The following is a 13,511-nucleotide window of genomic DNA, read 5'->3' as shown; positions in this document are numbered from 1 at the left end:
AGACATGGAAAGAAACAGATTTGGACCAAAGATGTAATTTGAACAAACCCTTCTGGCAAACTCAAATGTCGAGAGAACTCAGACTAAGCTGATCCATGGCTTTTCTCTGGAATTTAAGTAGAAACAAAAGTCCACTAAAATGCTCTCATTTGGGATGATGGCATTAAGTCCTCTCTAAGTCCAGCTTCCCAGTAAAGTATTGGAGCAGGGGTCTTGTTGCTGTTTTGACTTAGATTTCCAGAATTTCCAGCTAAGACTAATAGAAATACAGCTTAACATATTCTGAAATAGATCTGCATCCTATTTAGGCATCTCTTGTGCTTGTGCTTCTGCAGTTAAATAAAGGAAGAAAATCGAGGGATTTTTAGTAATTGCAAACATGTGGGAATACAATCCTCCTATTCTATTTGGTGGGTCATTTTTTTTTGCATTAAATACAAGTTAACTTTATTTGTAAATAAAGAGTAGCCTTGCACTTTTTCTTTTTTCTTCTTTTTTTTTTTTTTTAACCAACAAAATAGAAAAAGATTGGCAATGAAAATATTCCAAGGATTTAGAGGGAATAGCAGGGCTTGGATTTGCATGCAAAGCTTTCAATGTGATGAAATGTACCCAAATAGAGTGTCGCAATTTTCGATTATTCAAATCAAGATACTGCAATATTTTTGGACACTCAAGGCTTTGAGCTGTTTATTTATTCATTTTCTTTCTTTACTGCCTTTTTCCCCTGAGAAACCTAACAACTGAAAAAAAGCAACAGCTCAGAATATTTATTGGAGAATACAAGCACTTTACAGGATTGCAAAATTCCAAGTTCTCAAGAAGGAAAAGCAGTAGGCATTAATACAAAAGCTGCTGATACTGTACAACTTTTCACTTCTACAGAGAAGACACATCTTCTGCTTTCAAGAAGAGGACTAGGCATAGCTGAATAAGTGTTAGGATGCTTGTCATCCAAATTGCAGAGCAGAAGGAGACCTTTGCAAAAATATGTAAATCCTATGTTTTACCACCCAGGTAATATTTGAAAATAGAGTCTCTGTCGGTTTAGCTAAGGGCTACTGGTAGCAAACCAGTTGTGAAAATAGAACAGCCATGGTGAATGGCTTGAAACACTGCAGGCAGTGACATCAACAGTATTTTCAATTGGAGTTTTGGCAAGGATAGGTTGGTGCTTTACAAGAGATAAAGAGCTGCCTGGTCCCTGAAGTCCATGGGTACCTGTCTGGACAGAAAGATGCTGCCTAATATGAGAACCACAGCTAAGAGAAATGGATACAGAGGCTGGGCAGCCTGTGCTACCCTTGGGTAAGAGAGCAGAAGAGCTGTCCCCAAGAAGGCAGGGGGTCTTCATGCCAGGACCTCATAGAGGCACAGTTCTCCTCAGAGATTTTATTCACACTTGACAGATTTTTTTCAGAATGGCCACAGACCCCCTGCTTGCTTCTCACACTTCCAGCAAAAGAGGTGAAGTATTTGAAAAACTCTGAGATCTTGTCCTCAGACTTTGCATGGCAGGACAAGATGTCTTGCAGGAGTCCTTGTTTGAACCCAAGATACAGCATGAAATAAAAATTAGCAGCTTCAATCATATGATCACCTCCTATGTTAATGAATGAGGGAGTAGAAATAAGGTTGCCTGAGCAACCTCAGCTCTGGAATTGCTTAATATCAGAGTATTTGGCTAAGCAACAGGAATAATTTCCTTTTACTACCAAGGGGGTTTCTTGGACGAGTCTAGAGAGCACATTGCCTATCCACACTGCTGGGAGTGAGGATACAAACATACACATCTCATTTCCACTGCCTCATCCCAGTTTAGGGTCTGAGGTTGTCCACAAGGCAAAGCAGCACTAAATCCAATCCAAGGGCTGCCTGAACTCATAGCCAGGCAAGTTGTTCCCCAAAATAAAACACATTTCCACTCTGCTCTGCCCTTCCATGGTTTCTCTCACCAGAAGCCAACCAAACCTCCAACAACTTTAACAAATTGTTTTCAAGTTCAGGATGGAAAGTAATGCCATCCTCAAAACAACACAGGAGAAAAAAGAGCCTGTTTCAAATGCAAACATGAATTGGATACTATTTCACCTGTGGCTTACCTTCCTCCACCTCATTTCAGCCTGCTACACATTGGAAAGATTTTGATAGTTAAAAATACAATACATAAATACAATACAATAAACAAATAACTAATGTAGTGATTGTGTTTGAAGTATCATGGTACATAGAATCAGACAATTCTCCCCTTTTAACTACAGTCCATAGGACTGCACTTTATTCCTGAAATCCTCTAAAATTTGAAAAGAAATGGTCCCAGTTTAGAATGACAGTGCTCCAAACAGTTCTTGTGTTTTCTATTAATTTTTGGTTGTATTGGTATTCTGTTCCAATTAGCCTCTCTTAGTGCTTCAAAGCTCTATCTTATCTGCAGATAACATCAAAGATGAGAGCTTCCAGTTTTAAATTTGGTTTGTAGTTATTTTAAAGATACAAAGACATCATTTGTGAATAGCTGATCAAATAGAATAAATATGTCTTTGTTTTGGCTCCAAAAGGGCCAGAAAACTGCTTTTCTTTTTGAAGTTCAATTTCATTTAGACATCAGGCCTTATTTTCAGGGTTCTGAACTCCTGGAGCTCACGTTTTCTTCAGTTGCAATCTCATGTGCTTAGGAAGGAAACACACTTCCTCTTAAACAAAACTCTGAGACTTCACAACTTTCACCATTCCATAAAATCATAGGATGGTTTGGGTCAGAAGGAATCTTAAAGATCATCTGGTTCCAACCCCTCTTCCATGCCCAGGGACAACTTCCCGGAGACCAGGTTGCTCAGAACCCCATCCAACCAGAATTTAACACCTCCAGGCCAACTTTTCATTGGTCCAATTCACAGATCTTACAAAGAATCTCATAGAAGCATTAGTGAGAAAGATTCCAGGTAACCCCCTTGACCACCAACCTATTCTCCCCTTTAGGACAATCTCTAATCTCTCCTGCCAGACCTGTTTCCCTCCATCTGGAAGGAAACAATCATGCATGAGTTTCACCTGAGGTTTCTTAACCCCAGAGAGAGCCTACCTAAGAGTTCACCAAGTTGCTGATTTGTTTTTACTGCTGCTCCTGGCCTGATCAGGATTTAAACAAGCCAAACAAACCCAGCAGAAATGCAAAAAATCTCATTTCAGTAGTGGTTAGCTAAGAAATAATAGTGCTGACTTCAAGGCAACTACAAATTCCTTTGACACCTTCCTGAAATAATGTAGAGATCTAATTTTGTCTTTTTCTTGTAAGAGTAATTTAGACAAAACCCCTCCTTCTCAGCTCTACTCAGCACCTCCGAGAAGCGACCACATTTCAACCACTGTTGGGAAGCAGCTTATTTAAAAGCATGAGGGGAAAACACTCGAGTCAGTTTTCTCTCTGTTTAAAAAGCACAGTGATTTCACTGACATCTTTTCTGGGATAGTGCTGTTTAGGGAGCTGCTGTCAAGCTTTGCCAGTCAACAAAGGAGTCCGTAAGTGCTCAGGTTCCTCTTCATTAGAAAATACTTGCCACCAGCTTTTTACATTTGATGGAAGATGTAACAAATCACTCTTGTGCCTACCTGGCTCACAAATAATGTTAAAGACAGTGTGATCTGTCTGTCAGGGCTCTCAGTATGCGCTTGCTGAAGACAAGAGGGATTTTTCTCTGTGTCTCCACATGGGTCATTCTGATGCTCAAGAAGATGGCTCTGCAGTTTAGCAGACCATGAAGAGTCAGAAATTAAAGATATTCATGGATTCCTGAAAGGGAACAAACTGTGGGGGCACATGTGCGGTTTGGAGAGCACAGAGGTTCATTTCTGACCTACTCCAAGCACCTATATTGCAGAGGGAAGGGATTTCCACAGAAATTCTGCAAATGTCCACCAGATGATGGTGGGACCACAACAAGGTGGGCTAACAAACATGTTAGAGGACAGGATAAGAGTTCAAAATGACCTTCAAAAACCAGAAAAAACAATGTGAAGAAGATTAAGGTGAAATTCTGGAAGCACTGCTGCACAATCCTCTGCTTAGGTAGGTGAAAACAGTATTATTAAAAAGGAAAACAACTGGTTACATTGCTGTGCTGCAGAACAGAATCTGGGGAACAGCATGGATTATGAACCAAACAGAAGTCAACAATTTCCAAATATCACTCTGGGATGTGCAAACAGGAAGAAAGCCTGTTAAATATACCAATAATCTCACTGCTCTGTCCCATGTGGGCAAGGCCTTAGGAGGAACATCACCACTTCTGGACACCTCATTACCAGAAAGGTGGCACCAGCAAAAGTCATGACCACAGGTTAAAGAATGAGATCTAAATATAGGTATTGATAAAAGCTGAGGGAATGTGTGATGACATTCCTTCATCTGCTGTAAGGATTGCTGCAAAGGGACAGGAAAGTCAGCTTTGCATGAGCATTTCAGAAAGGATAAGAGTCATGGGTTAAATCTACAGTGAAGGAAGAGTTAGGATAGACATCATGAGAAGTTTATGTATTTGTTACCAGGATTGAAAAGCTTGTCTGAGCATGGGCAGGACAATCCTGCATTGAACTAAACAAGGAGGTGATTGTAAAAATATTCGGCTTCTGGTGTGGCAATAATCCAAGATATCCAGCTCCTAAACAGCAGTAAAGAATTGTTTCAATGAAGACATTACCTTCATTTTTCACCTGTACACTCCCATAAAAGTCCTGCAGCTACTGTTGGTTGCACCCATCTGCCAAAGGCTACACCTCCCTGAGATGGTCACATTCCCATCTCACTTATACCAGTACATACTGTGATACACCAGCAATTATTCTGCTTACTTTCCATCTCATCATAACAAGTCTGTCCCAGTTTTTGCTATGATGCCCCAGAAGCTTTCAATTTTTTTTCCAGAAGTCTCCTGTAGCAGGGATGGATCCCTCCAGTTCAAGGGACACCAGGGGCCTGTTTCACCTGCCTTTCCAAATGCACCAAACTGAGCCTCTAAAATGTCAAATCACCCTGTAACACACTATACACCCGTGTTCTGGAAACCTCTTGGGTTTAAGACACTTTCCACCCAAATGGCAAGGCAAAGCAGAAGGATCTGTTAAGAGAGTACACACAGAGGTCGTGGAGAACGTGGCCCATGATGGGCAAAACACAACACAGCATGGGAGGATTTCCTGCTGCAGGCCAGGATGTGCAGAGGCACACACAGCGTGTGTGTTACTACAAACTCAGTATAAACTCTGGGCTTCAATTTTGGCTGGTAGGAGAGGAAATGGCCCAGGCTGGTACTGCATTCAGAGACCCTCTCCCAGCTGGGACAGGGCTGTCATGGCTCCAGGGCTAGAGCCTGGGTCTCTCTGCCTTCCCCATCCCAGCACCACGCTCATCCTCACGTTTATTTCACCCTGGAGCTTCATCCTCTTTTCCTAGCAGTGTCCCATTTGTCACTTTTTCACACAGACACCAAGTAACCTCCCTGCCCCCCTGGACAATTAAAGATGTGCATCTCTCTCTCTTTTCTTTATTGCTCAGTGGAAATATGGACCATTCTTAATTTCACTTGTTTGGGCTTTCTCCATGTCATGAGTGACCTCTATACAGACCTGCCTTTGCAACTCTTTTCAAGGTTTTATTCCATCCTCCAGCCTGAACTCATTCCCAGACTTTCACTGACCTACAGTGGCACCGAGTGGAAAAGTGAAATAAAGCCCTGTGCCTCCTCTTGCAGGACACAGAATTACTGAGAAATTATCTGGAGTGTCTACAAGGCAGAGTGATGAGGAGGAAAATCTTATCTTTGTACTGCTCTGGGTCTCTGCAGCATATAGATCATTTGTCAGTGCCAGTTTGAGGTAGGCTCTCCAAACAGCCTGTTTTGCATTTGAAGCACTCACAGGACATGATGGTTCGGCTAAAAAACCATGCATTTTACATGAAATCACCAGGATAATTTGGCTGTATATCGTGTTCCCACAACTTAATATTCTACCTACAGATGCATGATCAAGAAGAGGTTCCTTAACTTTGACAGGGCACATCACATTATACTCACTTTATTATTGGAAATGATCACCCCAGGGTGCGAAAGGGAGCAAAGACATAGTTTCATCATACCTTTTTTTTTTTAAATAAACCACATTTACTGCAGTGTGGGGTATTCCAAAGCTACAGAGCGCCACTTGCCAGTGGACAAGTGGCTATATTTTACCTGGATTGTGCAAGAAAGAAGTAACTGCTTAATTTAATGCTGAGCTGTGTAAAATTAACGCTGGAAAATTCAACTTTTAGGCACACAGTTCATATTCTCCAGTAAAAAGTAATTTCAGGTAGTGAAATTAAATATTTTAAATTATGTACTCATAGATGTAACCAAAAACTTTCCTCACTATGGCCACACATCCTCCCTTGTACTCAGGACAGTACTGGACAGGATCCAGTACTGGACCCTGATCTTAACTTTAACAGTTTTGATGCTTGCTAGAACCAAGAATGAGATTTTTCCTCTGCTTTGATGGTTATTACAACCAACTAAAGTTTCCTATTCTCCAACTCCTCAAAGACTTGACTGCAGACCCAGTTGAGCAGACCAGAAAAATATACTCTTGAATCTCAACAAGCACTTGACACAGTACATTTATCTGGAAACTGATACCACATCTATTTTGGCATTATGATTTTTATTTTTAATCCTCCATTTAAATACCCTATTTCACAACCAGGAAGGAAAATGAACATGGGATGGCCCATAGATATTTAGTAGCTATAAAATAAAACCTATAAAAATGAAAGTGAAATGAATTATCAAACCATAAACTAAAGTTCGGTGTTTAAAATCGGCCAGGGCTTTAAAAATTCAATTACAGCTTTAACAGAAACAAGTTTACTCAATATTTTAATAACCTTCTCTCATAATGTTTTTTTCTTCCTTTGCAAAACCTGGCATTACTGAGGATGTATGGCAAGGTTGCCTTTCCTCTAACTACTTTAAGATTGATTAGGAAACAGAAATATTGATGCATTTATCCAAAATAACTTAATTAAATGAAGCAAAAAATAGCGCACAGGAACATGTCTCAGTAGAAAACTGGAGCTGATCAAGATCATGAAAGGTTACATTTAATATTCCTGGACTGAAAAACATCAGGACCATTAATTGAATATCAGTAATGGAGAGTACAAAGACTAAGAAAGTTATTTAATGTTTTCCTAAGTGACTGGTGGGTTATTTCATGTTCAGTAACTTCTGTAGGTTTACAAGCTACCAGCACTTGGGGGTCCTGCAGGGCATCTCAGGACAGCAGGTGAAGAGAGCATCCCAGAGCACAAATCTGCATTACCTTGGTTAATGCTCAAACACAAAGGTATAAAACCCAATGGAAAGTCAGGCCTGTGTTTGGCTGGTGTTGACAAATTGGAATTTGTCAAGGTTTGGGGGATACATTCAGCTGTCTTCAAGCACCACTGGCTGCTCACATTCCTGGAGGCTCAGCCCAGGCTCAGTCCTGGCTGCTGCTGGCTTCAAAGGGAATTTAAGTGACAAAAGCCCTGAAGGACAAGACTGCAGGGGCTGTTATCTCAAGCCACAGCAGTTTTCAGGTCTGTGGCTTTACAAGGGCTTTCTCCTCATCTGTTTTACTTTCTTCGGGAAAGGCATTAGGATTTTGTTAAAACCTCTAGAAAAACAGCGAGGATGTGCCAGATGAACTAGGGAACTTTCACTCTAGTTTAGTTTGGAAACCACCCATGTCTTAATTTTAAACAGTGGCTTCTGAAATGCAGAGTAGCACCAGATCCAAGCTACAATCAGAGAGGTTCAGACTGCTCTGTGTGGAGCCCAGGTGATTTTATTAGGATCCACCAGGAGCTCCACAGCCTGGCAAATCCAGCTGAAGAGCCAGCACCACTGATAAACTTAAAACATTGCAGATGCAACAACATGGAAAAATAGGTGTTTCTGGGAGAATGAGGAACTGCAATTGAAAATACATAATTCTTAAAGCTGCATCCAAGGAGAATGGAACAAAGATCTTAAAATACTACCCCTAGAGCTTCCCCCCACCTTGTTGCAATTGTTTCTGAAGTACCCTGCTAAAATAGGTTTTCAAACCATGCAAGACTAATCATTGCAATTTGGAGAGGTAAGTAGGCATTTAGCATGCAGGTCACAATTAGCTAAAGATGGTAGAAGAATCTCAGTCAGACTGGCACAGGAGATTTTAAAAAAAAGAAAGAAAACATTTTTTTGCTAGCAAGAATGACATGTGATGGGAGAATAGAGGAAGATAATTGTCATAACAAAGGGAATATGTTATTATTTATTGGCCACACTTAAGCACTGGAATCCTGGATTATAGTATCTGGTGACAAATGTTGCTTGAAATTTTGTAAATATCACTTAAAAACTATGATAAATGAGTAATTCTGCATGTACTCCACAACCAACCCTTTCAAAATTCAGTTCTGGGAAGCAGAGTGACTTTTTTTGTCCTATATGAAAAGATTAAATGCCTGAGCACCCTAAAATAATCTTCTCTTTAGGCTTCATCTTACTCCTACTACCAGTAGAGAAATATTGCTGGTAACTGTGGCAAGAGAATTTTTAAAACCAACTAACAAACTGAACTTTGTAGTGACTTCAAGGTGTGGCACAGCCCAACCAGGTGGTCCCTTGTGCTGCTGCCAAGCCCACTCAGCCTTGTGCTGTCCCCAGCAGGGGCCACTGAGCCCCGTGGCACAGGAGGGAAGGGCTGAGCTGGGGAGGGTCACAACACTCATCCCCCCACGGGCTGAGACTATTCCCTTGCCAAAGTGACAGCTGTAAATAGGTATTTAGTGTCTAATTTCTATATCCTTCGGTATCTTAACTTATATTTAGCCCAAACCATCGCACATTTATCTGATTTGTTGCTATTAATTTCCTGGTTCCCTTTCTATTTTCTTCCTCCTCTCACAGATTCACTGGGTTATGAACTGCAGTAATAACATTTCCAAACCAATTTTTTCTATTTGAGAAGCTTCTGATATTTTTCTTTAAATCACTCCAATACTGCTGGGATACTCATTACCCTCCTCCTTCCCTCCCCAGCTCTAGAAGTGAATGCAAACAACAACGAGGGGGGGGGAAGAGAAAAAGCCCCAAACCCTCAGCAGTAAGTTGGCTGATGCTGGCAGCAAGACAAATCTGGCACCACACAGCAGGCAGGCAGGGAGTGCACTGCTCATCCTTTCGTTTTGCTGTGTGTGGGGATGCTGGACACCAACACCCAGCCAGGGATCCGGCCAAAGGCTCCTCTGCTCGGCGCCTGAACCCTGCTGCTCTGTGCCCGGGTGGGAGATACAGGTAAAACCAGAAATGCTCGAGATTACTGCCTTCTATTTCCACTGACTGCAGTTAGGAGAAGCCCAGGCTGCCTAATCTTATTCCTAGCACAAGCCACAGTGCAGGGGCTGTGCACGTAATGCCCTCAGGTACGGGGACTTGTTCGGGATTCTACCGCAAATAAATTGGTGCAAGTGGCAGTAAAGATTTTTTTTTGGGGGGGGGGTACACTTTGTTCAAGTTGCCTTTATAAATATTTATTACTGTTTATTTAATAATAGCTCTCTGACAGCAGGCTTTACAGCAACTTTGAGCCACAATAAACAGGCAGCCTGGGTGCCTCCTCCCCAGCCTCACTGTACCTATTCTATGTGTTATGTGTTTATCTATTACCACCATGCTTTGAGCTTATAATTTATTTCATAATGTAATTTATAGTTACATTACAAAAGCATCCCTCTGCAAACAGCAACCATGTAATATTGATAAAGCATTTAGGGACAGAACATAAATTCAACGGCTCAGATATTATGTAGTATCAATAATCTGCAGGGGGAAAAAGTGTCTGTGTAAGTATGCACAATTTATTATGGCAGGAACCTAAACAGAGAACATCTTTCTCTGTCAAACTTTCTTTACGAGAACTTGACATCCTCAAATTCTTTTCTCTCCCACAGATGTCAGAGGACGAGACAGACAAGGTAAAAATCAAAGCAGCTGAAAGTTTTGAACATGAAAAGCAAAATATTTCTTGGCTGAAAAAAGGTAAGTTACTTTGAGTTATTAGTTACTAGTTTGTGTTCAGACATTTCTCTTTTTCTTAAAAAAAAATAGGCAGAAAATAGCCTATAGGCTTGAATAGGGCCTGAAATTTCTACCATAAAAATTCCATAGCTTGACTTTTGCTCAATATGCACATACAATTTCTTTTGGTACAGAAAGGCCTAAATTATCAAATTTTAAAGTAACCTGAAAGCTCATTTTTCTAATGTCCTTGCATTCCTGGGAAAGTTTCATTTGACCTGAGCAATAAGTATGGATGATCATCTTACTTTTGATGAAAAGTTTTTAGCAACTAAAACAGCTACTGAATTGGATTAATATTATTAATAATTATTTTCTCAAACACGAGTAAAGATCAAGCCTGAATCTTCAGATTTGGGAGTGTCTTATCTTAGAATAAAATAACATCAGTTGTCAGCGCTTTGGATGTACAGCAACTTTGACCCTCAAATGTAGACAAGTCATAAAAGCCAAGCAGGAGGACCTTTCAGGTTTAAAAGGATGAAAAAGAAATGGTGTTAAGTAGCTAATTTGCAACAAATACTACTATTTCAAATACTACATTCTATTTTTTAAGCTGCTTTTTTCTTAACATTGAAAAAATTGCAAAGATTTCCTTATTGTTTCTACCCATAATGAAGGAATCTTCTTAGGATATATTTCTTGCTGAAAAAATTTGATTTGCTAAGTTAGAACGTAGCTTATTACATCTTTATGCAAAGTTGTTGGTCATAGCAGAAATCCCTTTATTGCATTTATTACAGACAAGTGGGATTTGAATTAAATAGAAGTTCCAAGAGTAAGCTTTCAAGATGCACAAGATAGAAATTAAATGTCCATGGCTGGGTGGAAATTATGCTTTTTAATGAGAAAAGTTGTATTCTAATCCTAAAAAAAATCATTTTGGGGAGACTCAACAAGTGACCTCATATTTTGAAAACGCCAACTACGGGGGTATTGGGCAACAGGCACATTTATAGCCACTGTTTTATCATCTGAAAGATGTGCATCACTATTTTCAGCTCATGTCATTAGATGTACGTTAGATCTTTTAATTGCAAAGGAGTTTGGAGCAAAGCGGGCTCGAATTAATGTCCCTGCCTTGTAGCCTTCCATGTTTTTGCAGCATTTGCACAGAATGAAAAGCTCCCACTGGAGCAGGGCTCACTGACCAACCTGCAGACTTGGCTTGACTGGACACCCAAAGTCCTCTGCTTGCCAGGGGTCAGTTAACTACAACAACAACTCAGCAAGCAGAAACTTTGCAGTTTGAGTGTCCCAGGGAGAGATAGAGTTGAGTGAGCAAACAGCAAACATGTAACTGAACTGAGTATTTATTCCATCCCTATGGAGTAAAACACAAGAGATCTGCGACTCTACAAAGGGATATAAAAGTCCAAAGGATTTTGCCATGTCTCTGAACAGGGTAAGAGTGATGGCAGGGCCCTCAGAGTCCCATGTTGTGATTTATGCTCTGGTCCAGACCTCCTCCAGGAGCCAGGTGCATCCCCCACAGCTGCATGCTACCTGAGCTCGTTCCACTCAGCTAGGCTACTTCACAAGGTTTGATTCCTCCAGTTCCTATGGAGAGACCCTATGCAGATTTTCAGGATCATTAGCAACATTTTGATTGTTCTGTGCTTGGAGGAACTGCAATCTCACAGAAAGAGCCAAGTGTTGACTATTGGCACTTCTCCTTTCCAAAGTGCCACCGAGCAGAATTGGGCCTTGAACATCTCCTACAGCAGCTGAGTCAATAACTGAATGTGTCTCATGAGGAAAGCAAGTTTTCCTTGAAATAAGAATATGGAAATTATTTTATCTTAAATTGAAGTTTGTTTTTAAAAAAATTTGTTGTTGTTTCTTTGCTTTAAGCACTTCTGTGGTATGCACTGGGATTTTAGAATATGGTGAAACAAATTGTCTGGAGCAGAAGCTTAACTTCTATGTTTAAATGTTTTAAAAATACCTCATGTATAGATTTCAGGCATTCCAATAAACAAAGAATTGTGGAGAACAGACTTGTACTGTTTCCATCAGGCACAGTAAGAAGACTATATGTTCTTTTAGCATCCAGTGTTAAAGAAAAGTTATTTTTATTCATGGTTTTGTATTGATTATTTGTTCCTTCTAAAAGAAACAATCATGAACCACATAGTATCAGAAATAAACAACTAGGCTGTGGTTTTAGTGTCTTTCCTAGACTTCAGTTTTTCCTAATGCTTTGCAAAGTAAAAGCTCATGGGCTGGTTGTACAGTGGGTCAACAGCAAAATAAGGTATCTATACATTTTTGTTGTCTTTCAGCATTAGAAACTGTTTAATCAGGGCAGAGGGATTTTGATCTGGCTGCCAGTTATTTATCTTCTACTTTTTCTTGGAACAAGATAATTTATTTCTGTCATGAACCCTCTAAGAGCAGAAATCAAAGCCTTGTTCTGAGGGAGAACTTTCCCAAAGCAAAACAGAAACCAAACCAGCATCGTCAGAAGTATTAGAGAAAAACAGTAGGCTGGGCATCTAGGCTTGTATCTTATCAGCAAGATGAGTACAAACAGTTCAGCTCATGGCTCTGCTTCTAAATAAGTAATTTTTACCCAGTGATGTGCCCTCACACCCCTGTCAGGGGTGCACTAGGAAACTGATGGCAGTTAAAGATGGCATAGGGACAAAAATGTTGCACAAGTCAGCACAGTCTGGGAAATCATAATTATGGCCTTGGTCTGTATTTTTTTTTAAGGACAATGACAAATTTATCCTTTCCTTTTCTTTTTTTTCTTGTACTACGAGCCTTTTACTGGTGAAGGGTCCTCTACAGTACCTGCAGAATGTAGAACCATAATTAAATAGTAATCAAAATTTTAACAGGGGAGAAGAGTGTTAAATGTGTTTTCTAGGTTAGCTTAGACTTTAAAAGTCCCACAACATCTCTATCTCTTGAGGCATTTAGCATTGAACTCTAGGTGTGGATAACATGAAAGACTCCCAGAGATGAAAGTGAGAACAAGGATGGTGAAATGTTTACAGTCCTATTCCAAGACGTCTAAGGGTAAGGAATATATACACCAGAAATGTTTTCTGATAGTATGGAATATTCTTCAGGACTATTTATTTCTAAAGAACACACAACAGAGGAGAAACCCTGCATCTGGAGGGTATGCATCAGACCATCACATGCAAATCAAGCAGAATCTGTACGAGTGAGCACAGAGAAAAGGCAGCTCTGCTTGTCTGACCTCAACTCTGGTGTGAACCAACCCAAGGAAAGCCTGGGATACAGCAGCAAAACCAGACAATGACTCCTATTTTGTGTAGGAGAGGAGACTTATTATTGGAGCTTTTTTCCCTTCCATGAGAAGAAAAGGGGACTTGCTGGAGATGGGAGTTGGTT

At 40.3% G+C, this 13,511-nt stretch overlaps 1 protein-coding gene across 1 annotated transcript in view; it reads left to right on the top strand.

Moving 5' to 3' along the window:
• Positions 1-8,980: 8,980 nt before the first annotated feature.
• MDFIC2 (MyoD family inhibitor domain containing 2) overlaps positions 8,981-13,511 on the top strand; it is a 42,868-nt gene continuing 38,337 nt past the window's right edge. The window contains exons 1-2 of the mRNA XM_054640386.2: positions 8,981-9,359; positions 10,016-10,103. Of these exons, the coding sequence (XP_054496361.2) occupies positions 9,117-9,359; positions 10,016-10,103 (331 nt within the window). The 5' untranslated portion in view covers positions 8,981-9,116. The remainder of the gene's footprint in view (positions 9,360-10,015; positions 10,104-13,511) is intronic.

The sequence above is a fragment of the Agelaius phoeniceus genome, chromosome 11 (genome assembly GCF_051311805.1).
Source record: "Agelaius phoeniceus isolate bAgePho1 chromosome 11, bAgePho1.hap1, whole genome shotgun sequence".
NCBI lineage: Eukaryota > Metazoa > Chordata > Aves > Passeriformes > Icteridae > Agelaius > Agelaius phoeniceus.
The sequence above is the reverse complement of the archived record's forward strand: the minus strand, read 5'-3'. Positions and strand labels throughout refer to the sequence as shown.